Source organism: Musca domestica, unplaced genomic scaffold, assembly GCF_030504385.1.
Source record: "Musca domestica strain aabys unplaced genomic scaffold, Musca_domestica.polishedcontigs.V.1.1 35, whole genome shotgun sequence".
NCBI lineage: Eukaryota > Metazoa > Arthropoda > Insecta > Diptera > Muscidae > Musca > Musca domestica.
This window is the reverse complement of record NW_026712315.1, coordinates 4,774,710-4,798,595: the sequence shown is the minus strand read 5'-3', so window position 1 is coordinate 4,798,595 and position 23,886 is coordinate 4,774,710. Positions and strand designations below refer to the sequence as shown.

At 34.7% G+C, this 23,886-nt stretch overlaps 7 protein-coding genes across 10 annotated transcripts; 2 read left to right on the top strand and 5 right to left on the bottom strand.

Moving 5' to 3' along the window:
• Nucleotides 1-993: 993 nt before the first annotated feature.
• Nucleotides 994-2,251, bottom strand: LOC101895191 (coenzyme Q-binding protein COQ10, mitochondrial). The gene is made up of 3 exons (XM_005180207.4): nucleotides 2,094-2,251; nucleotides 1,827-1,925; nucleotides 994-1,760 (listed from the first exon to the last, which is right to left on the bottom strand). Exons 1-3 carry the CDS (start codon nucleotides 2,156-2,158, stop codon nucleotides 1,307-1,309), a joined length of 618 nt encoding a protein of 205 aa, XP_005180264.1. The 5' UTR covers nucleotides 2,159-2,251; the 3' UTR covers nucleotides 994-1,306.
• Nucleotides 2,252-3,405: 1,154 nt separating this feature from the next.
• LOC101894857 (uncharacterized aarF domain-containing protein kinase 5) lies at nucleotides 3,406-5,742 on the top strand. Its single transcript, XM_005180205.4, has 7 exons — nucleotides 3,406-3,590; nucleotides 3,648-4,247; nucleotides 4,303-4,548; nucleotides 4,607-4,772; nucleotides 4,840-5,188; nucleotides 5,251-5,415; nucleotides 5,479-5,742. The coding sequence occupies exons 1-7, from the start codon at nucleotides 3,579-3,581 to the stop codon at nucleotides 5,597-5,599; spliced, it is 1,659 nt and encodes a 552-aa protein (XP_005180262.3). The 5' UTR covers nucleotides 3,406-3,578; the 3' UTR covers nucleotides 5,600-5,742.
• On the bottom strand, nucleotides 5,687-6,348 carry LOC101895024 (UPF0545 protein C22orf39 homolog). Its single transcript, XM_005180206.4, has 2 exons — nucleotides 6,191-6,348; nucleotides 5,687-6,133 (listed from the first exon to the last, which is right to left on the bottom strand). The coding sequence occupies exons 1-2, from the start codon at nucleotides 6,251-6,253 to the stop codon at nucleotides 5,738-5,740; spliced, it is 459 nt and encodes a 152-aa protein (XP_005180263.1). The 5' UTR covers nucleotides 6,254-6,348; the 3' UTR covers nucleotides 5,687-5,737.
• Nucleotides 6,349-7,705: 1,357 nt separating this feature from the next.
• Nucleotides 7,706-10,424, top strand: LOC101894699 (NADH dehydrogenase [ubiquinone] 1 alpha subcomplex subunit 8). Of its 3 annotated transcripts, none has more exons than XM_005180204.4 (5): nucleotides 7,706-7,845; nucleotides 7,946-8,099; nucleotides 8,280-8,455; nucleotides 8,522-8,612; nucleotides 10,187-10,424. In XM_005180204.4, exons 2-5 carry the CDS (start codon nucleotides 7,971-7,973, stop codon nucleotides 10,316-10,318), a joined length of 528 nt encoding a protein of 175 aa, XP_005180261.1. In that variant the 5' UTR covers nucleotides 7,706-7,845; nucleotides 7,946-7,970; the 3' UTR covers nucleotides 10,319-10,424. The 3 variants fall into 3 exon arrangements, with proteins under 3 accessions (XP_005180261.1, XP_011291171.1, XP_058981802.1); XM_011292869.3 differs by having other exon boundaries at nucleotides 7,721-7,854; XM_059125819.1 differs by having other exon boundaries at nucleotides 7,786-7,873.
• Nucleotides 10,412-11,210, bottom strand: LOC101898252 (uncharacterized). Of its 2 annotated transcripts, none has more exons than XM_005180226.4 (3): nucleotides 11,055-11,210; nucleotides 10,898-10,976; nucleotides 10,412-10,832 (listed from the first exon to the last, which is right to left on the bottom strand). In XM_005180226.4, the coding sequence occupies exons 1-3, from the start codon at nucleotides 11,111-11,113 to the stop codon at nucleotides 10,521-10,523; spliced, it is 450 nt and encodes a 149-aa protein (XP_005180283.1). In that variant the 5' UTR covers nucleotides 11,114-11,210; the 3' UTR covers nucleotides 10,412-10,520. The 2 variants fall into 2 exon arrangements, with proteins under 2 accessions (XP_005180283.1, XP_019891196.1); XM_020035637.2 differs by having other exon boundaries at nucleotides 11,061-11,207.
• A 2,128-nt stretch (nucleotides 11,211-13,338) lies between these two features.
• On the bottom strand, nucleotides 13,339-15,779 carry LOC101894423 (RNA-binding protein 28). Its single transcript, XM_005180202.4, has 4 exons — nucleotides 15,102-15,779; nucleotides 14,432-15,045; nucleotides 14,115-14,370; nucleotides 13,339-14,051 (listed from the first exon to the last, which is right to left on the bottom strand). Exons 1-4 carry the CDS (start codon nucleotides 15,675-15,677, stop codon nucleotides 13,452-13,454), a joined length of 2,046 nt encoding a protein of 681 aa, XP_005180259.1. The 5' UTR covers nucleotides 15,678-15,779; the 3' UTR covers nucleotides 13,339-13,451.
• A 1,757-nt stretch (nucleotides 15,780-17,536) lies between these two features.
• On the bottom strand, nucleotides 17,537-22,999 carry LOC101894147 (transcription factor Adf-1). The gene is made up of 3 exons (XM_005180200.4): nucleotides 21,941-22,999; nucleotides 18,594-18,917; nucleotides 17,537-18,515 (listed from the first exon to the last, which is right to left on the bottom strand). Exons 1-3 carry the CDS (start codon nucleotides 22,104-22,106, stop codon nucleotides 18,142-18,144), a joined length of 864 nt encoding a protein of 287 aa, XP_005180257.1. The 5' UTR covers nucleotides 22,107-22,999; the 3' UTR covers nucleotides 17,537-18,141.
• Between the last annotated feature and the right edge of the window lie 887 nt (nucleotides 23,000-23,886).

The window sequence follows — 23,886 nt, the reverse complement described above, 5'->3', positions numbered from 1 at the left end:
CTAAAATAAAAGGGGTCTCCTTTTTTACTTATTCTAAAAGAGGTGAGTAATAATGAAAAAGGGAGGTAAGTTTTCTAAGACATAAAATGTCAATATTGCATGTTTGTTTAGAAGAGAAGGCAGCAACAAAAAAAGTATAAAAAACTGCAACAACATACGACATTGTTTTATATGTAATGAGATTCTTTACAGTAAAAAATCCGGTAAAATTAAAATACTTATTATTTCCTTAATTGAAGAGAACATTCAGCAAGTTAGCGACCAAAATAAAGTCCCATAGCAATAAATTCTTAATTTTCGTTTTAATTTCACAGATATCTGTCGCTAAATCAAAAAATCTTTTAAAGAATCCCACTACTGCTCCTTAAGGTTTTCCACATCAATCAAAATCTTTACAAACAATTTAAAAAATATCATTCGCTTTTGCCGACAGATGTTTGATTATTCGAATAAATTTTGACATGTGTAGAATAGGTTCCGAAGGAATGGGACAATATTGTTCATTTCGTATCGGACTTAAATAAATATGATATACATTTCACACATACAAACATTTTTGCTAATACAAGATGTGGTGTGGAGAAGATATATATCTGCGAACCCCTTCTGGTACCTCGCCCACAAAGGGTTACAATATTCAGTACTTTTATCTGTCATAACTTGCAAAACAAGTATGCGATTCTTAACAACTTGCTATATCTAAATAATTCACTCAACCAGAAACCTCAGATGAATATGGAATTTATGATTTCCCATAAATTGGATGTAAACGTTCGATTTTCTTATAATTTTTTAATATTTCTATCGTATTTATTTAGGTCCGATACGAAATAGACAATATTATCCCATTCCCGCAGAAGCCACTCCATAGAGGATCAACAGTTTCAATAAACATAACAGAAGTCAAAATATATTTAAGTAATCGAACAATGGCTGAGGGTATTAGTCTGTCTGTAGAACCGATTGATACATTTTAACTTGTTGTATAAGAAATTACATCAAGCAGATTTTTCATAACGTCAAATAATATCTTATTTTATTTATTAAAAAATGTACTACATATATAGAGATATAAAAGTTAAAGTATATATACAATTGTTTCACAAAGATATTTTTTTCGAAAAGTATATCGTTTTATATAATAATCTTTTGGTTTCCGAGTCACATTTGCCTCTTTTTCAACTTACAATTAACAAAATCTTTAGCATTTCATTCAAATGTCAATTGGTTCCTACAAACTAATGTCCTCTAATAACAAAAAAACACATACTAATTATTGTTTTTCACCTCCTTCCCCCGGTGAAGGTCAGGATCGTTTGGATGATAAAATATGCGATTTTATGGATGCTTCACCATAACGTCTTTTCGCCTCGGCCACAAATGCCTGCTCCATTTGATCACAAATTAAATCGAAAAATAAATTGGCAATATTACTGTGTAGCAACGACTTGAATTGAAAATGTACTTTAAAATCTAATAGACAGGACTGTGGTATATCCTTGAGGCCTGGACTGAAACGCCATTCGTTGAGTAGATAATCAAACAAGCGTCCATCTTTGCATTCGGATGTGACAAGGGTGGGACTTTTCAGTGTAACATTTGAGGTATATATTTCATGTAGTGGTGGGAAACCCACAATTAGATCAGCCTTAAAGCCATCGTTATGTTTGCTATGGACATGGGACTTTTTGACATAGGGCACAAACTGTTGATAGTTTGTGACATCTGAAACCACAGAGTACATTTCCTGCATAGAATATCTATAAAAAGGTAAACGAAACATTAGTTGGAAAAGAATGTCACACAAAAGCACAAACCAAACTTACCCCAATAGCTCCTTTTTCTCATAACCCCGCTGTCGCTTGACAATGTTGCCAATGTTAAACAGTCTTGTCTGGTGTTGTTGCACATATCCCCTTGTGATACTGGAAAACGGAAAGCAACATTTAAATTCTATATTTAATATTTCCAACACTTCCTCTTATCATTTCGGTACTTCCTCTTAACCTTGACACTGAATGGTCACATTCTTTGTCTGGGTTACGCAATGTAAATATTAGACATCATCTTCAAATCTTATGAACGAAACTTACATTTTTTGACTAGAAATGCACAAATAGCTGCATTGCGTTGCTCTTAAACTAATTGTTTTTAACATTTTTTTTTTTATTTATGGCCTCCTAATACTACAATGTCACAAATCAACAAATATAAACAAACATTTGGAATCAAGGCAGATGTATTAGGTACTCGCATCAGCAATAGGTCTGTCTGGTTACATTAACATCATGCACTCATATGTTTGCAATTTGTTCAACAACTCATCGTCAATCCTTTGTAGATACATTAATGTGAAAGGGAAACTGATTTCAATTAAGTTATATTTGACAAGTTAAATTACAGAAAAATGCAGAGCTGCAGATAAATATTGGAAATGAGATTAACCTGCAAAAACTAGCAAGCAATTAGCTGATTGGTCCAAACATAACTATTTGTCTGCCATAAAAGGATAGAAAGAACGCAAAAATGAACTAAAAAATTAGACTTGCGATTTCCGAAATAAAGATGTTTAAAATTGCTTTCAAGAATATAATTTGCTACAAAGGAAAACCATCGTAAAGTAAAGAAGTTAAAGTCGTAAAGTCAAATAAGACTATCCATTTCTGCATTTTCTGTCATTTGCCTTGTCAAATTTCACTAAATAAAAAACAGATTCTAATCTCTGATTTCGGTGTATATAAGGTATTTATTAATAAAAATTTCGACAATAAGATTTTGTCAAAAGAATAATTTTGAAAAAAGTGTAAACGTTTAATTGCAGGACCTTAACATGTATTTAATTTTTTTCAAAATTATTCATTTGACAAAATTTTACTGTCAAAGTGTTCGTTTTGTACATACACAAATCATAGATGGGATACTGCTTTCTATGCAGTGAAATTTGACAAGCTAAATAACAGAATATGCAAAAATGGCAATGCTTATTTGAAATGACTTTACCTTCTTAATTCTACCATGTTGGTCATGTGTTGGTCCAATAAATGTCAAAGTTATACAACATAATTTAAAAAATATATATGTTTAAACATTTTGAAATAAATTTCAATTAACAAACCATTTTTAATTTAATTTTATAAAAATCAATATTATATGCCACTACCTAATACATCTGCCTTGTTTACTTAGCAAAATAATTCAGCTAATCGCATTAACACAGCTGGCGGTGTAATGAACTTTCAAAACATTTTTTGGAATTCAAAGTTTTGAATGAAAAATTATTTAAATTAGTTTCAATTGTTGAAAAATAAATATCATATTAACACGTGAACAACATTTTACAAGAAAATATTTAAAAATCAATTTATTTTTAAATTATTTGTTTAAATGTTTTTGACATATCGATGTGTTTATTTCTTGTTTACTATTTATTTATTTTCGTACCAGTTGTTCAGCAACAACAAAAAATCTTCGTGACAGTCAGCTGTTTGACATGTTTGACATTGCGACCGCAGTCCAAACTACAAGGCCCATTAAAACCTTACCTAGTATTTACATCAAATGACGTTCAAACTGGCAAGATGATAAGAAAGGTAAAGACATTACTCCATGGAGAGCCATATCCATAAAAATATATTTTTAAATTCTAGACTTTATTTGTAAATCATGTACGGAGTGTCCTCAGTACATATCGATTGCCTCGTAGGCAATTTCATCCCTCAAGCAGACAAACGAAAGCCGTAAAGAAAGTACCATTCATATCTATTGGAATTGGCTGCACTCTGGGAGGTGTCTTATTATACGATGGAGTGGTAAATGAATTTACATATTTTGGAGCAGCAACAAGATTTATGCGTTCCCTCAAAACCGCCAGCCTGATATCGTATGATTATTTTATGTTGGATGAAGAGGATCCAGAATATGAGAAAAACCTTAAAGTGGTGCATCAACGGAGTGCAGATCGTCTATTGGAAACGTGCTTAAAAAATGGTGGCCTTTACATTAAGGTGGGTCAGGGTTTTGCCGCAATCAATCACATTTTGCCCAAGGAATACACAAGTACATTGGCAAAACTTCAAGACAAATGTTTGCCCACATCCAAGGAAGATGTCCAGAAAGTGTTTCAAAAGGATTTCGGCACCAATCCGGAGAATTTGTTTCAAGAATTTGATTATACGCCGGTGGCTGCTGCCAGCATAGCCCAGGTTTTCAAAGCCAAATTGGAAACTGGACAACAAGTTGCTGTTAAGGTAATTAACACGAAATGAAATTGAGTCCAAATTGTAATATTCTTCTATGTTCTAGGTACAATACAGTGATTTGCAGAAACGTTTTGTCAGCGATCTTGGAACCATCATTATTTTGCATGACATAGTTGAGTTTTTCTTTAAAAGCTATAATTTTGGCTGGATCCTAAGGGATGTTAAGAAAAATTTGGTCCAGGAATTGAATTTCATTAATGAAGGCAAGAATGTGGAACGTTGTGCCAAAGATTTGAAAATTCTAAAATTTGTACATATTCCCAAAGTATATTGGACACATACGAAAACGGTAAAGTATAGGAAACATTATTATTATTCGAACATTTTTATATTTTTGTTTATTGAAGAGGGTATTAACATTGGAATGGATAGATGGCATAAAAATTAGTGATATTGAAAAGTTGGAAAGAACCAAACTAAATCTAAAGGACATCGACAGAAAACTGTTTCAAATGTTTTCAGAACAAATCTTCAATACTGGATTTGTGCATGCTGATCCACATGCCAGCAACAGTAAGCAAATAATGAAATCCAAATGAAAGAAATAAAAATCATGAAAGCATATTTTTATTATCTTCAGTTTTTGTACGGAAAGCACCCAGCGGCAAGGCGGAGCTTGTTCTTCTCGATCATGGCCTCTATGAAGAATTACCTGGAAACATTAGAAATAACCTGTGTGAATTTTGGGAAGCCACTGTGTTGCGAGATGAAAAGAGCATGCAAAAAGCTGCCAATAAATTGGGTATCAAAGATCATATGAAATTCGCTGAAGTTCTTTTCCAGCAGCCAATACGCATACATGGTGGCACAATAAAAACCAAGCTGAATAAAGATGACATAAACTATATGCAACAAATTGCTCAAAAGAACTTCGAAATGATTATGTCAACTTTAAAGGAAATGCCCAGGAATATGTTGTTCGTTGTTAGGTAATATACGATCTTGAAAACTAATGAACAATTTAATTAAATTTTCTTTAAATGAATTTTAGAAATTTAAATACTGTTCGAGCTATTGGACGTATGCACGGTGACGTTGTAAATAGACCCAAAGTCATGGCACAATATGCACAAAAATGTATTTACAGAAATTATCATTCTGTCAAGGGGTATTTTAAATGGTTATATCGTAGGTTGTATTTTGAATATTCACTGTGGTAAGTCAAATCAAATTAGTAAAAATGCCAATAATATATCCCAATCGGTTTTTCAAATTACAGGTCTTTTTCATTTAGACGATCCTGCCTATCGCTGTATTTTAATGTATTATATAAACTAGGTCGTGCTCCGGCCTCAGCCAAAACTATCTTAAAAGATATGGAACATCAACACATAGATTAAATAAATTCACACAAATAGGAGAGGTCCATGCTAGTCTAATTCCAGTTTAACTTATTCAAAATAAGAATAAAAGCTTTAGAGGGTATATCTGGTGTAATAAATTGCAAATAAATTTACTAACAAGTTTTGCTTGTACTACTACATTATCATGCAATAAGATTTTGTTTCTGTGGGTTCGGCTCGGCCCTCGAGTTCCATTTGTTTCAGCTGGAGGTAGGAATTCTCATTTTTCTTTGCCATCCATTCGGGCAATGGCGCCGCCCAATCTTCCGGTGGACTTTTTCGTTTCTGCCAAACCGTATTGCCATAATGACCATGGAAACGTTTCAAACGTCTTTCTTCTTCACTTCGAATAACTGCCTCACCGGCCGCAACATCATTGCCATTGGAATCCTGATATTTTACACAGTTTTTATAGTCTGTCTGCCATTGACTACAGTCGGTGTTTTCTCCGTGTATAAAGTATTGATGGAATCTAGCCTTAAAACTGGTGCAATCATCATATTCATCTTTGTAAACGGAACAGGGCCTTATCTGTTGAAAATGTGGAAACATGAGAAAATAATCAATGAATAATGAAACTGGACCTACCGCCCATTCATCCTTGAGACCCGTGGGCTTGACTTCATTTGCATTTGTGTCCTTTTCTGTCATGTTTTCCTTATTTTGTCCTAAAAATTGATTATTTAACACATGTTTTGAAATGTAAATAGAAAGGTACAATGACCACAAACAGCTGATTTGTTCAGTGTCGGCTTAATTATAAGGCTTGTCTGGCAATATTTACTTAGTAAAAAGAGAAATGTCAATGCATTTTGCATGCATTGAAAAAGTAAAATCATATGTTTAAAATTGTTTCTTTCAAAATCATTTGACAACATCTCATTGTAAAAATGAATACGTATAGTTCTCTTGTATTCACACAAATCAGAGATGAAGACATATTTTCTATTCGATGAAAATTGACTAGATAAATTCCTGAAAATGGAGTGGTGATATTCTTTTGTGAATTGACATTACCTTTAATGGTAGAAGAATACAGGTAGATGCATCAACGCTTGGGAACATTGATTTGTATATTGAAATATATGTAGATTTTTAAACATATTTTCTTATACGACGTCAGTCGGAGGTTTTTATAATTCGCATTTTTCAACAATTTTTACAAATTTAAATAATTTTTTATTCAACATTTTCAATTCCAAAATTGATTTGACAGTTCATTGTCCCAGTATCTGTATCGATGCGTCTACCTATATTCTTCTACCATGTTGTCTTCCTAATACTACAATGGGCTCATGGTACAACCAGAAGGTACGGTAGACCTACCAGCCGATTACAATTTTTTTCTAAGTGTGGCCAACTTGTGCCAAGTTTGTGTATGTATTTATTGTTTTGAAAAATAAAAACAAAATATTTTTAAAATTAATGATTTGAAGAAACGTACATTGCGGGACGCGTATCATCAGAGCATCATGTGACCAATATTTTATTAAATATGTCTTATTTGAAACATCTTTTTGTCTTAATAAATATTCATAAATCCATTGTATACATACAAATCAGAGATGGGATCCTGTAATTTATCAGTAAAAATTGACAAAATAAATTGCAAAAAAAAAAGATTTGAGAAATGGGGAATTCTTGTTCGATATAAATTTTAAAGAAAAATATATTTTTTTATATTTTTCCAATTATACAATCAAAAGACAGTTCAAAAAATACCAATAGATTCCAACATGCTTACTCGCAAACTCAACTGGTAATAAATTTTCCAACACAGTGATTGCTTACGCTATAAATTTATATTCCACATATGGGTTTTAACAGTCGAACAATTTTTTACAATTCGGTTCACATGTATTCGGACATATTTTACAAAGTCTTTTTCCTCATTATGTATTTTGGCATTTACTTTCTTTCTTTCTTCTTGTCATAGACTTTAAAAAACTTAGCTTTAACACTTATTTCCTATATACATTTCTTCATTTCATATTTCCGTAGAAAAGGCCACGATCTGTATTAATTTCCAAAGTTTCAAAAAAAATCTAATTGTGAATTATGTGCATCTTTTTCGATTATTTGTGCAAATTCTTTCAACAGAATTTTATTTCGTTATTTTCACTGTATAGACCTATTGCCTATCGGGTACTTTTGGCTTTGACATTTATGACAGCAAAACAGCTGTACGTTACACAGCTGGTAAAAAGAAGAAGCATTTGTAGCAACTTTTCTCTCAATTTCGGGTATTTCGGGTAAAAGATTTTACAAAATGTTAATTATTTATTGTTAATTTAATCAATTAGCCACCATTCTAATGACATATCTCTTGGTTCTTGCCCCCAGATATCAAGTTGTGTAGTGCCCAAACATGGTTGTCACCAACAATGTAACACTGCCTACCGAAGAGGAATTAACCGTGCCCGAGGTGAATCTTTCGACAGCAGCCTTGCGTGCCGGAGCTTTCCACTTGGGCAAAGCCTGTGAACATCAGAATAATGTGAGTATGTCCTGCAGCACAAGGCGATAATGGAATAATGTCGAAATATGCCTTGGAAAGGATATTTAAGCAATTATTATGACCGCTAGGTTATATAATTTTTTGGAGTCTCTGTCTTACCTAACCTCAACACGGACAAACGGCAACATAAACAATTTGTTTATTTTTGTGTGTTTTCAGGAATTCATGTTATGTCGCCAAGAACTGGATGACCCCAGGGCATGCTTGAACGAGGGAAAAGCTGTTACCAGTTGCGCTTTGGATTTCTTCCGTAAAGTCAAGAAGAGCTGCGCTGATGAATTCATGCAATATGCCACTTGCTTGGACAAATCAAGTGGCACCATGTCATTTAGCCAGTATGTTGTTCATTGTGTGACTATTAGTTATATTTAAATAATTTGTTGGGTTTTCTTGTTTTTCAGCTGCCGCAAAACACAGGGCGTTTTTGATAAATGTATGAAGGACAATTTGGATATTGATCGCCCAGAGTATGGTTATTTCACTAGAGCTAAGGTGAGAATATCGTTCCAGTACAGTGTTGTATTCAAAGTGCCTTGATAGGGTGTAAGGTGCAATATTTGCTCTTGTTTACAGCTTCTACTAATAACTATATTCCAGTAATTAAAATTGCGACAGGGAAAGTGGAAGAGTGTCAGGTATAAAAATGTTCTTCACCCTTCGCTAGGGACAAGTATGGGTGCACATTTTGCAGGATTTTATGAGTTAATTCTCATGTTGTTATTGAATATTATTAAATGTTCAAGAATCTTGAAACTGCTGAAATTTTTAATGGCGTTTCATGGTATTAAAAATATAGACCCTGCTAGGTTTTCAAAAATAAAAAACTTAAGTTTGTACAGGTGTCTCCTGATTCTTTTATGGGAATTTCGAGATCGTTTCTTCATTAAACTTTTTCATTACAATTTGTTTTACAACAATAATCTCTCTAGTTTTTTGTTTACGTACCTTTCAACATAAATGTTCCAAGATTTTCTTATCAGTTTCCTTATAACTCTGAACTCCAATGAATCCTATATCTATAATGTTGGGAATTAAATGCCGAAAATTATTTTTTCTTTGCCCTGCTTCAAAAAATCTAGTTTTTATACCCTCCACTATTCTATGGAGGTTATATTAACTTTGTTATTCCGTTTATAATTCCTCGAAATATTCATAATAGACCCTAGAAAGTGTATATATTCTGGATCAGCGTAAAATTCTAAGACGATCTAGCGATGTCCGTCTGTGTGTTGTAATCACGCTATCTTTCCAACGAATTAAGATATATGGCTAAAATTTTGTATACATGCATAGTTTTACCAGTAGGCAGGTTAAGTTCGTAAATGGGTCATGTCGGTCCATGTTTTCGCATAGCCCCCATACAACGGTACCCCCCAATAATCGGTATTTTCATGATTTTTCCTATATCTATCATGTGGGGAATTAAATGACGAAATTTAGTTTTTCTTTGCCCTGCTCCAAAAAATCTAGTTTTTATACACTCCACCATTCTATGGAAGGTATATTAACTTTATTATTCCGTTTGTAACTCCTCGAAATATTCATAATAGACCCTAGAAAGTGTATATATTCTGGATCAGCGTAAAATTCTAAGACGATCTAGCGATCTTTCGACCGAATTAAGATATATGACTAAAATTTTGTATACATGCATAGTTTTACCAGTAGGCAGGATAAGTTCGTAAATGGGTCATGTCGGTCCATGTTTTCGCATAGCCCCCATATAATGGTACCTCCCGATGATCGGTATTTTCATGATTTTTATTTCATAATTATTTTAAATTTCGTATTTCTAGTTCGTAATGGTTGCTACAGCCTATGACAAAATTTTTTAATGGAGGTCCACGTATTTGTTGTGTCCCAATATAACGTTACCTCCCTATATCCGGTATTTTGATAATTTTGGCTACATTATTCACAGATCGGTCCGGCAGAACTTACAGCTTTTTTACTTGTTACATTTAGTTCCCTATCATTTCGGAAATAATGTAACACAAAATACATTTTTGATTCAACTCCCCAAAGAGCTTATCATCGAATTATTATAACTTTTTTATTATTTTCAGATCCATGCAACTGATCGTCCTGCACCACCCAAACCAGAAAAGCGTGTCTATCCAGATGCTACACCTGGATTGCCCGATGATTACCCCAAGGCACCAGCCAAGTATGGCGCCCGTTTCCATTGGTTGGAATAAGCTAATTATTCTGATAAACATCCTTATTTGTAACTAAAGAACATATGTTAAAACATTTAAATGAATTAGAAGAAAGGAAATAAAATTAACGTATTTAAAATACTAATATTTTTAATGTCTTTATTTATATGTATTTTTTAAAACATATAATCGTTTTACGTTAGACGTTGTTGCTAATGTTTATTTATTTTTGGTCCAGTTGTCAATAATATGTACCCTTCTGCATTACACAGCCTTTGACGGTTTCCATAATCTTCAAATATTGTGTGTTTAGACAACAGCCACAATAGTTTACCGATATACGGCCACAGCCTTCAATACGCCGATGTAGCGGCATATTTTGATAAAAGATCCAATGAACAACTTCTTCGCCTAATACCAAAAGGATTTTATCAAAACGATAGCCGTTGACGGTAAATAAACTTGCATTGCCCGAGGTGACATTCCACTCAGAATAGCGTATTGTCATGCGTGGATCAATTTTGGATTTTTCTCGTGACATTATTCGGTCAAACTGGAAATATTAAATAAGAATTAATTAATATTTTGTAGATAATGTTTTTTAATTTATTGACTTACCCAATCTCGAACTTGCGTCATTGAACTACTGGGGGAGTGTCTTTTGTGGGTCAGGGTAATGCGAGGATACTGGGGATGTCTAAAAACAAAAAAAATACATTTTAGTTAGATGGAAAGTGCAAAAGATTCAAATTTCATTGTCATTTTGGAAACTTACACATACGGCAAAAAGGTCAATCTTAGTATTACAAATTCAACTTTTTCTTGTGGAGCCATTTCTTATAGAATAACAAATAAAACACAGTTTCTAAATCTTGAAGATGTTACTCGTGCTAAGCACAGTTCTTCAATGACAACAATAATGACCAAGCTTCCATAATTTATACAAAGAAAAATCTAATGGCCGAACATCTTTCTATAATCCAGGGAAAACATATATATTTTTCTTTTACCTAGTCATCATGGAATTCCAATTAAGTCATAAGCAATTTTAGTACTTTCCAAACATAAATGCATCCAGGTAAATACAAATGATAACATATGCGAATATACGAGGATTCACAACTTACCTGGTGTTATTAGTTATATGGTCTTTTCTCAGAATCCATAAAGGCAAATTGGATATGGAATGTATTGAAAATTTATCCTATAATTAATACAAATTTCGAAATAAATAATTAAGATAATATGTTGTAATAACTTAAATTGATTGATTTTAAGTTTAAAATACTGTACATTCAATATTCATTTTGTATCTCATAAGATATGGTAAAGAAACGAGAAATGATACATTTTTTGGAAACACTACTGATCATTGATTTTACATTTAATGATAATGATTTAATAATTCCATAACTTATGAATATAACAAAAAAGATGTCCGACTGACTTCAATATATGTTATTGTGAAGAGATTTGAAATGTAACAAGTAAAAAAAGCTAAGTTCGGCCGAGCCGAACTTTTAATACCCTCCACCAAATCATCAAAATACCGAATAAAGTGAGGTACCGTTATATAGGGGCTATACGAGGACCTACATAAGACATTTTTAGGCATAGGCTGAAGTGCCCGTTACGAACTTTGAAACAACTCCGTTGAATAATGTCCCTAATATATGTGAAAATATCTAATATCAACAAGTACCTTAATATGAGGGTTATACGAAGACGTGGTCCTGCATACGTAATTTTAGGCATAGGCTGTAACACCCACTACAAACTTCGAATACGAAATTTAAAGGAATTCGGGTGAATAATGTCGCTAAAATATTCAAAATACCGTATATCGGGAGGTACAGTTATATGGGGGCTACCCAAAAACGTGGACCGACATGTCCTATTTACGAACTTAACGTGCCTACTGACAAAATACACATGTGTGCGGATTTTTAGTTCGAAAGATAGCGTGATTACAACAGACGTACTAGCTAAATCGTCTTAGAATTTTACGCTGATCCAGAATATATATACTTTGTAGGGTCGATCATGAATATTTCGAAGAGTTACAAACGGTATAACAATGCTAATGTACCCTCCCCTCCATATAGTTTGGTCTGACTTCAAAATAAATATTTTTCATTTTTAAAAATTGGTGATAAATGCGATTGAATTCAGTCAGAAAAAGATCAGAAGCAACCAATATATGATGTGTGAACTATAGGCTATACCGAAATGTGGCATAGACAATTTTCTGCCTTAGGCTGCAGTATACATTAACTTTATTAATTCCGGTGAATAATGTCGCTAAAATCGTTAAAATACCAAATATCGGAAGGTACCGTTATATGGGGGCTATACGAAGACGTCGACCTGCACTGTAGTATCCATTACGAAATTCAAATACCAAATTTGAAACAATTCCGGTGAATAATGTCGCTAAAATCAACAAAGTACCCAGTATCGGGAGGTGCCGTTATATGGGGGCTATACCAAAACGTGGACCTACATGGCCCATTTTCAATACCAATAGTCCTGCAGACATAATATACATTTGAGTAAAATTTTATCAACCTACTTTATCTCGTTCGGAAGCTAGAGTGACGCCCACAGACGGGCAGACGGACATCGCTAAATCGACATAGAATTTTATGCTGATCAAGAATATAACTACTTTGTGGGGTCTAAAATGTATATTTCGAGGTGTTACAAACGGAATGACAAACTTAATATACCCTCCATACTATGGTGGAGGGTATAAAAAAACAACTAGATATGGCGAAATATGAGACAATAAAATTTTGACATGCAAATCGGTAATATTTTCATTAATTCACATACTGTGTGACATGTTAGTAGATCTTGCAAAAAGTAACTAGTTAGAACTTAAATTCATTTTCATAATCACAAATAAATATTATTAATTAATTTTTTTATATTTAAAATTAAAGTTTCCTAGCTTATATGCAATCTTAGACGGAATACAAAAAAACCAAACCATCATTCCGTTGTCTATGTTTATTTATGCTATAAGCATTGTTAATATCTAGCAATAACACAAATCATTATTACATATTATATAGCTAATATTTATTTCATTTGTATTTACATAAAACAAACAATTAAATTATGTACTAAAAATACGACTAAAAAGTTCAACTTCTGTTTCTCACTTTTCCTATTCCGTATACCACTTGGTACGCTTGGATTTTTTACCCGAATTCATTAAATTTGGATTTGCCTGCTTCTCAAGCATTTGCTTGTACTTATTAACCAATGGTGCCAAATCATCTTTCTCAACTTTACGTCCTTGTTTTGGTCGTATTTCCGCCTTTCTCTCGGCCAAATGAATTTGTTTGATTTTCTCTTGTTTCTTCTTCTTCTTTTCTTGTTTCACTCGCTGCATATGATCGGCTGACTGTTCTTTTAGTTTCTTAAAGGAACGCATACGCAGAACGGTACCCTTCTTAGCTTCAGTGCCCACAAATTCATCTGTTGCGGCTGCTTCGGGGTTTTTAGTCTTATTTTTATTATTCTTTTTGGCACGACTCTCTTCCAATTTTTTTATGTGTTTCTTGAGTTTCTCTTTGTCATCGTCTTGTGGTCCTTTGGGCAATGTTTTCAATGGTAGTTTTCCTGATTTTTTATCATTCTTTAAGGCTTTGCGTTGTTCCAGCTTTTCCTTAAATGTGGGATTGTTAATTTTGGATCTTTCTTTGCGTTTTTCCTTGACTTTGTGAACTGCACGATCTTCTATACTAAAGGCAACAATAGGACGCTGTAAAGATGCAAAATCTTGTAATTATTTTGGAAAAAAATAAAATTTGAATGAAAGTCTTACATGTTGGGTACCAAATACTTTTGGATTATTATTGAGTTTCCTTAATGCTGTCAATGCCTCCAGATGTGTATTAAAAGACATAAAACCAAATCCCTTGGACTTTCCCTTTGGATGATCTGGGGTTATTTTGTTTTCCCTCATGACCCTGCATTCATGTGGTTTAAATCCGGTATAGGCAATTATCATATCTCTCAAATTATCATTATCATAGTTCAGGGGTAAGTTGTGGATAGACAAACGATTGCGGGACACAAATCTAAATGAAAGATGAAATACGATTAAACACAATTCAAATATGCACTGCTTCAAACACATACCTATTTAGATTTTTCAAAACTTGTGCCTTAATCTGTTCCAGTTTGTGCCTCTTGTTCATATCAGATGCAGAAACACCTTCGGCAGCTTTTGAATTTGCCATAATTAGACCTTCTCTTGCCAAATATAGATTACGTGAATCTTTGCCATCATTCTTCTTATCCTTTTCCAGGTTCTGTTGGCGAATTTCTTCTCTACTCAAAGCTGGATATGGTTCCAATACTTGGTCCATCAGAACGAATTCCGCCGCTGACTGCAAACATAAGTCGGCCGATTCCTTGGTTTTAAATTTAACAAACGCCGTGCCTTTAGAGTGACCCGATACAGATTCTCTATTGATAATGGCGTACCAAACGGGACCAAATTTTCGACAAACTTTTCGCAAATCTACATCTTCGGCATCAAAGGGAACATTTTTTATAAAAACAGTGCAACCTTCTTGGACATCATTTGAGACACGTTTTTCCTTTTTTACTTTTTCGATATCTACTTTTGATTTAATGTCTTTTTTGTCTTCATCATCGTCATCTTCATCTACATCATCAATACTGTTCTTATCATCGTCGTCGTCATCTTCATCATTGGAATCATCTTCATCGCCCTCGTCAGAATCTTCCTAAAATTATTTATATAAGGAATTATTAATGAAATAGAATTGCCAAGACAACATACCTCTTCACTTTCCCCATTGTCATCATCGTCATCATCATTGCTCTCTTCATCGTCGTCATCTTCATCATTTTCACTATTTGCATTAACATTTCCAGATTTCTTGTCATCTTCTTCCTCTTCTTTAATCTCCAATTTTGGTTTCTTTTCCTCGGGTTCTTCTTTTACATTTTGTTGCTTCTTTGCCAGATATTCATCTTTTCCAAGAGCCCAGTCGATGAATATAACTCGTCCCAAAAATTCTTTGCCATTACCCTTCAATATGGCTTTGGTAGCTTGATTAATTGTTTCGTATTGGACAAAGGCACAGCCGACCAATTTTCCATCTGCCCTCTTTGGAATATTTACTTCTTCAAGTTTCCCCCATTGTTCGAAATGTTTTCGAAGATCCTCCTCCTTTGCTTTGTAGCTCATATTACGGACAATTAAACGAGCACGTTTCTTCTGGCGACGTTCCTTTTCCTCCTTGTCCTTTTGTATTTTGAATGGATTACGCCGTTTTCGTGCCTTTTGTTCAGAGTTTTCCTGTCCGGCTTCATTGTCGGACACATTGGGAGAATTATTCTCCGATAAGGTCATCTTGAGCGCCGGTTATCCTACAATTTCCAAGATCTGAGACTATCCTCTGGACACAAATAAACACTTTACACGTGCAGTAGCAGACAGCGAAGCGGTACGATTTTTTTTAAGGCGGCGGCACGCTATTAGTTTTGCAGGCGGCAGAGATATGTAGGCAGAAAAACGCCAATAAGTAAAAAGATATAGAAAAAAGAAACGGATATGTGTGATGAATATATCATTCATATCAAAATTAACGTTGGCATATTACTACACTATTTTTATCTCGCAACAAAAGCTGTTGGAAAAACTTAAAGTAAATGTTAAAATATCGTCGCATGACATTTTCTCCAGTTTTATGGCCGATAATAATCGACTCTCTTCCTTTAGATTTATCGACTTTTTTAACATCAGCGCCATATTTGGTTTACATATCTACTAAATTTCATTGAAATAACAATCACATATAGATGTCGTCACATGTTAACATTGAAAATTCAACTGTCCGAGGTGTATGTGCTAATCACACCGAAATGACAACCCCAAGTAATGAGGTAATTACTGTTGGTAACACTGTTCTATAATTAATTTTAATAGTTTATTTTTCTATTCACCAATAGATGACCACTGCTATGAGACGCTTTAACCACGGACTAAATAATGTCAAAACATATAATATAATAAGATGGGATATTTTATTATTGCTTTGCTTCAATAGATGTAGTTGGTAGCGCAAAAATATGTTATGTCACCATATCGTGACATATCATTATGTTGTAATATAACAGAGCTGACATATTTATAGAAATTGCGCTGATTTTTATCGGTTCAATATAATCGAAAAATCTGTGGAATTGATTTTTGAGCCCATGTATATCATGTCTGTTGCTTTTGCGCCGTTTTCCGTCATTCATTTTTCGCTATAACATATTTTTGTAATATTTCTAATGCATTTTTGTCGGGACGTCTGCCATCTGTTACCTGATAGAATAACTAAATGGTCATATGCAACAAAGACATAAAACTTTAAAGATTGGACAAAATGCATACGGACTTTAATTTTTCTATCAGGTAATAGAGGGCAGGCGACTTAACAGAAATGCATTGGAAATTTTAGAAAAATATATTATTCCGATATCCCCGAAAACTGGCGGAAATACGCGGAAAAAATATCAGCTATGATAGACATGCTCTGAAAAATCTATTCCAGAGCATTTCCTTGTATATTGTATCGATAAAAATCAACAACAACCCTTAAAAAGTGTCAGCTCTGTTAAACTATAACATAATGCTATGTCACGATATCGTGACATAACATACTTTTACACTACCAACGCCATCTATTGAAGAAAAGTAACAATGTAATGTCCCATCTTATTATATTATATGTCTTTGGTCCCATCTTATTATATTATATGTCTTTGTCATATGCATTTTGTCCAATCTTTATAGTTTTGTGTCTTTGATACTGTCAACCACATATCTATATTTTAAGAGTTTATTTGACTTTTTAGCAATGGATGACCAATTAAATTAAGAATGTTTGACTGTAACAGCCATGTTAAATTTAAATCGTAAACTCCTAACAAAACTGCAGTCAACTGCAGTACAATCCCATTTACATAGAAATTGAAAAAAATATATATTTCACAAATTAGGAGGCCGAGTAAAATATGTTCTGCATTGTCAAATTCTGTTTGGCTAATATTTTGGTTTAGAAAAATTAACGCTAAGTTGTCACATTGTTTATAATTTCCCCTGACTACGCCAGTGTGCCATCTAACAACATTTCTTGGAACTATTCCAGACTTCAAAGCTCTTAAACACTTCTACTACTTGAAGTACGGGAGGGAATACAACACAAAATAAAACACAAACTGTTGTCTACATATTCATCAGTATGTATTTCTATTTCTAATATTAAATACTTAACGTCTAATATAAAGATACAATATTAGGTAATCTTAAAAGTAAAAGTTATAAAATAGGTATTTACATTATGATTGTTATTGTATTGTGGTATTGCTTTGTAAATACAATACAAAACCCAGCACATTAATTGTTTTTATCTCATTTTTTATATGTTGTGTATATGGCAGTACTATTAGTATTCTCTGTGTGAAGCATCACTCGTATAGATTACATCATAACATAAGGATAGTTGCCTTTTTCAAATGCAAAAAAAATATATATATATCACACGGCCTGACATCGAAAATAAAAGTTGCAATTGCGCCGACCTCCTCCATCTCTAGTCTTTACATCTTTTTAAAAGATCTCTGACTAGTATGATAGTTTTTGCATGCCAATGTTCTGTTTAAATCTTCTTTTCTTAGTTGTCTGTATTTTCTAGCTCCTGCCTTCCCACATCCGCAGCACCATTTGTAGCATCGGTGACGACGGCTTTGTTGTCTGTGGCCGAGTGATGTGGCACGAATGAGAACATTGTTGTGCATGTTTTATCTGTTAATGTTATAACCGTATCTCAGTATTTGTTGTGTTGAGCCAGCAATTGCATGTCGGTGAGATATTTTATTATATGAACTTTGGCCTCTGCTTTCTGTCTTACGCCCAGCGTATTCAACATATCGGTGACAACCACGCCAAAAGATTGGTCTTCGGCGCTCACGTTTTGGCTAATGCTGTTTTGGAATATTTTTATGGAACTGAGCATATCGGAATGATGCTGTTGTTGTTGCTGCGCTGCCTGTTGCTGTTGTTGCTGCTGCTGCTGTTGTTGCTGATCATCTTCAACAATGCGTTCGCGTTTCATCACCGGCTCATAATAGTAGGTCTTTTGGTCTTTAACAGCATTGTTGGCAGCAGCCAATTGCGCAGCGTCGCCAGTAACCAAGATGGCTGTAAGAGAGGAGATGGAGAGAGTTCAGTGTTAAATCGTTGACGACAGCATAGAAGGCACAACGAGTAAACACTTACCATGTGGATGTCCTGTCAGGGATTGTGTGGTTATGGTAGCACTGCCATTAAAAGGTGTCGTAAACAAATCGACCACTTGTTGCTGTGACTGTTGATGTTGATGGGTTTGTTGTGGCGCCTCCACTTGTGCCGTAACTGTGTTGGTGGTGTTACCTTGTATGCCGGCCGATGATACTTTACCCAATAGTGATTCACGATACTGACGTATGGATTCCATTAAAAATGACATTTGTTTGAAGTAACGCCATCGTGAATCTTGGCTTATTTTCAGCTCACGTGCAAATTTGTCACGCAGACTTTTCCAACGTTTTGTACATTTTTGTTCTGAAAATGATAAAATGAAAAAAAATATATATTAAATGGAATGTTATTATTTAGGTATGCAGAACAGAGTGGGACACTGTGAGCGGTTTTAAGGGAAATTTTCTAGCTTCACACTTATAAGATATTGTCACAATTATGTGAGTGGACTGACTACTAAATTTAATAATAAAAAAAATTAAAAAAAAAACAAAGCGGACCGGGCCAAACTTTTAATACCCTCCACCTTAGGGTAAGGAAACGTTAGAAGAAATGTGGCAAAACCATTAAAATGCCGAATATCGGGAGGTACCGTTATATGGGGCTATACCAAATCATGGACCTACACATGCAATGTTTCGCCAAAGGAGCTAGAACCTATTACGACCTACAAATACCAATTTTCAGGCAAATCCGGGGGAAAAATGGTGCAAAAATCATCAAATTACCGAATATAGGGAGGTACCGTTATATGGGGGCTATATCAAAACGTGGACCTATACATACAATGTTTCGCCACACGAACTAGGACCCATTATGACCCACAAATACCAATTTTTAGACAAATCAGTGAAAAAATCTGGCAAAAACTATTAAAATACTGAATATCGGGAGGTACCGTTACATGGGGGCTATACCAAATCATGGACCCATACATGCAATGTTTCGCCACCGGAGCTGGAACTACACAAATCCGTGAAAAAATGTGGAAAAAAAATACCGAATATCGGGAGGTACCTGTATATGGGGGCTATACCAAAACGTGGACCTATACATGCAATGTTTTGCCACACGCACAGGGACCCGTTATGACCTACAATTACCAATTTTCAGACAAATCCGTGAAAAAATGTGGCGTAAATCATCAAAATACCGAATATCGGGAGGTAACGTTATATGGGGACTATACCAGAACGTGGACCGATATATCTCATTTTCAATACCAACCATCATAGACACAATACAAATTGCTCTGCTAAATTTTGGCGCTCTACGTAAAAAAGGTGGGCTGTATCGTGATTTCAACAGACAGACAGACAAACGGGCATCGTTAAACCGACTTAGAATTTTATGCTGATTATGAATATATACTTTATGGGGTCTACGACGAATATTTAAGGATGTTACAAACGGAATGACAAAGTTATTATACCCTCCTTTCCAAGGTGGAGGGTATAAAAATGTGGCAAAAATCATCAAAGTACACAATATCGGGAGGAACCGTTATATGGCGGCTACACCAAAGGGTGGACCGATATATCTCATTTTCAAAACCAACCATCCTAGACACAATACAAATTGTTCTGCCAAGTTTCGAAGGTCTACGTCAAATAATGTGTGTGAAGGCTGTATTTTGATTTCGACAGACAAACGAACATCATAAGATCGACTTAGAGCTTTATACTGATTATGAATATATATACTTTATGGGGTCTACGATGAATATTTAGAGGATGTTACAAACGGAAATACGAAGTTAATAAACCCTTCATTCCAAAGTGGAGGTTAGAAAAAAATATCAAAGTCCTTATGAAAGCCTTGTATTTTACTTTGTTTCATACCCGCTGGACTTGAATAAAAATAACAAATTTGGCAAACAAAACACTCCTCTAGTGTTCACATCTTTCGGAAACCAATTCCAACCTATCCCAACAAATAGAATCCATGTGACATTTAGCTCAGTTTCCGTCATGACGATAACCAAAGCATCGGTTGGTATCTGCTGCCTACTAAAACATGTTGATGCGTTCAGGCGCTGCAAATGACAAGAGAAATAAAAATAATGTTTAGCTGCGCTGCATCCTTGTTCTGACTATAAAACCATTGTTCAGGCTGGAGGTGCATTTCTAGGGAAGCAGCATTTTTTTAAACATACGGCACGTGCAATATTCACCCCCTACGACGTTACGTTGAATAACAAGCTATGATGTTGGTACTGCTGGCAAGAGTGTAGAAGAGCCAGACTGAAAAAAGAAAAAACAACAACAATTGACAACAAACGAATACGATAACGTCAAAACAAAATATAGACAGCACATAAAAAGTACAGCTGCGCTAAAAAACAACGTTGATGAACACACGAAAAGAGACGACAAACCGACCATCATGAGCTGGCTGACGACTACTACACAACGCGACACGGACGACGTTCGGCAGCAGTCAGTCAGCTCGTAATGGTGGTTGGCACTGTAAATGAAAGCGACAGATGTACATGAACGAACAGGCAGACAGACGCACACACACACACAGAAACACATGCATGAATAACTGGCAGAAGCGACACAACACAGCGACTTTGTCGTTTGTGTTTCTGCCCGACTCGCTTAGCTAGCTTGTTTCTGGCTACCCTCTTCTCTGCCACTACAAATGCTTTCTCCTCTAACCTAAAAATCTATCAGCACTCCACAGCACCAGTGAACGAACAAGTCAAGTCGTTGCTGTTATTGTTATTACAGAGCAAAGCAGCAAAAATAAACTCGATTTTTCTACGAGAAACCCTCGTAGTCTGGCTGTTTCAATTCGATTGAAAGACTAAACAGTTATTGCATTCATGTTAGACGGAGAATTGTATCGTATGGCGATTAGTTTTAAAAATCCTAATAAATACATTCGATTCTTGGGAAACGAAAAATTAATAAGAGGGTTAATATGTGGTTTACATTAAGAAGCGAGGGGGGGTTATATTCAATGAAATGGATGTACATGTGTGTGTGTTTTTGGTGTGCGTTTGTCGTGATAGTTTCAAAAACGTATGTTACTCCCAACCCGTTTTTGTTGTAGATACAAATGGATTTTAAATTTCATGTTTGCATACAGCACATAATTTAAATGTACAGATGTGTGTGTGCATGTATGTGTTACAGAACCAATAATAAAACGTTAAAAAAAGCAACCTTAAATAAGCTGAGTAAAACGAGGACAGCCACAGATATTGAAGGTATCTACATGTCTGTGGAAAATCAGGAGGGATAAATGCTTGTCTTTTTGTTTAACCAAATATGTTGACACATGGGCTCTTCGAAAAAAAATTGCCCTAAAGGTCTCACCTGGCACTCCCAAAGATTCGGCTATTTGTTTCCAAGTCTGGGCCTTACGCACAAAGTGTTTGTAATTGAAATGCGAGCGGTCATAAATGACTGGATTCATTTTAACAGCCTCGATTAGATTCAAGTCGAACTGCTGTTCCAAAGCTGGATCAATTTTGGCATCCATTTTGAGAGAATCGTCGCCGTTGTTGTTGCAGTCTCCCTTTGTTATGCTGGAATACGAAAGCTGCTGCAATTCTTTGTTTTTGTTTAGGTTTTTTTGCCTTTCTTCTGATAAGAATGATGTTGATGATGATGATGACTGCTGCCTCAGTGGCCGTTTCTTTTGTTTTCCAATTGTTGGCGACGATGCAGCAAAGTTAAGCGCCTAAAATATGGTTCTCCTATCATCAAAAAGACAGCGACGAAAAAAAGTAAGCTGGCTGTACCAGTGACTGCTGTATCCGCTGTAGTGGTATACACCGCAACGTCAATGAGTGCTATTTTTTTCTTCCTCGACGGAAATGATTAGGTGATGATGGGCACTATTCTACTGCTACTGCACAGCGAACTCGCTATTTTGAACCACAAAATTTGTTTTTCTTTTTTCCGTTCACACGAAGAAGAAATCCAATTGTAAAAAACACAGTTTATGATGTTTTCTTCTTTTTTGCTGTTGTTGTTGTTTTCTTTTGGCTTTGTACAAGTAATTTCTTTCTCTATTCTACTGTCGGCACGACGAGAACGAGCACACCATTTACCGAACGAAGACGTAAACGCCGACGTGGACTGAACGCAACTGAATTGGGCCTGGCAGACGAAGTGATTGTCGGCTGTTAATTTCATGTAGCTTTGAACGTTCGGCTACAGTTGACGTCGGGTGTTGTTGTTGTTGTATGTATATGTTTGTACACACACACACATAAGGAGGGTATGGATACAAACGCTTGCATGCGACGCAGTCAATTATATACCCTCTCAGCAATCAAGGCAGCATAATAATACAACCACCCAAACCAGGGGTGGCCACCAATAAGTAGGCATTTTTGGGCTGAGTTAGTTACTGATACAAAGCAGAGGTTTGGCATGTGTTGAACAGATGCAGAGAACGGTGGCGACGAATAAGAACAATTTATCCAAACCGGAACCCAATGAAGAATATGTATTTTTTAATATTTATGTATAAAGCTATATACTTAAATAATGTAAATGATATTGTTTACAAAATGTTTTTTTAGGCAATAAGAAAATTTCATGTGACATTTTATGAACCTGTTTCAAGCATGCCCATCTCTGCATTTTCTGTAATTTATCTTGTCATATTTCACTGCATAGAAAACCGGTTCCCATATCTGAATTCATAAATATACATTTTGACAATGAGATATTGTCAAATGAATAATTAAAAAAAATGGTAAAAATGTGACTGCATGAGTTTAAACATTTGGATTTTTCTACATACATATATGAAATCCAGAAGATTGGTAGAATAAAGAAGGTAAAATCATTTTAAATAAGCATATCCATCTCTGCATTTTCTGTAACTTACCTTGTCAAATTATACTGTGTAGAAAATGTCGAATGAATTATTTTGAAAAAAATATAAACACATGATTGCACGACTTTACCTTTATAATTCTACCACGGCCAAAACGTACGTACGTCAAATTTGAAATAGATAACATTTTATTTGACTTCCCCTGGATTTCGTTTGTGTAAACGTTATAGTTATTCTCACTGGTTTCCTATTCTATGAATAAATTAAATAATTTTTTTCTTTATGAAGGATTTAATTTCACATTTTCATGGAACGATAAGTGGGGCCCATGTTTAAATTTTCGTCTCTTTGGTTACGTGATTACTATTATCCATTGGAACTAAATTCTCACCGAGATATTTAAGTTCAAAAGAATCAAGGAAATGAAATATTGCCTAAACAACAAGCGCAAAAAATACATCATGCTTGG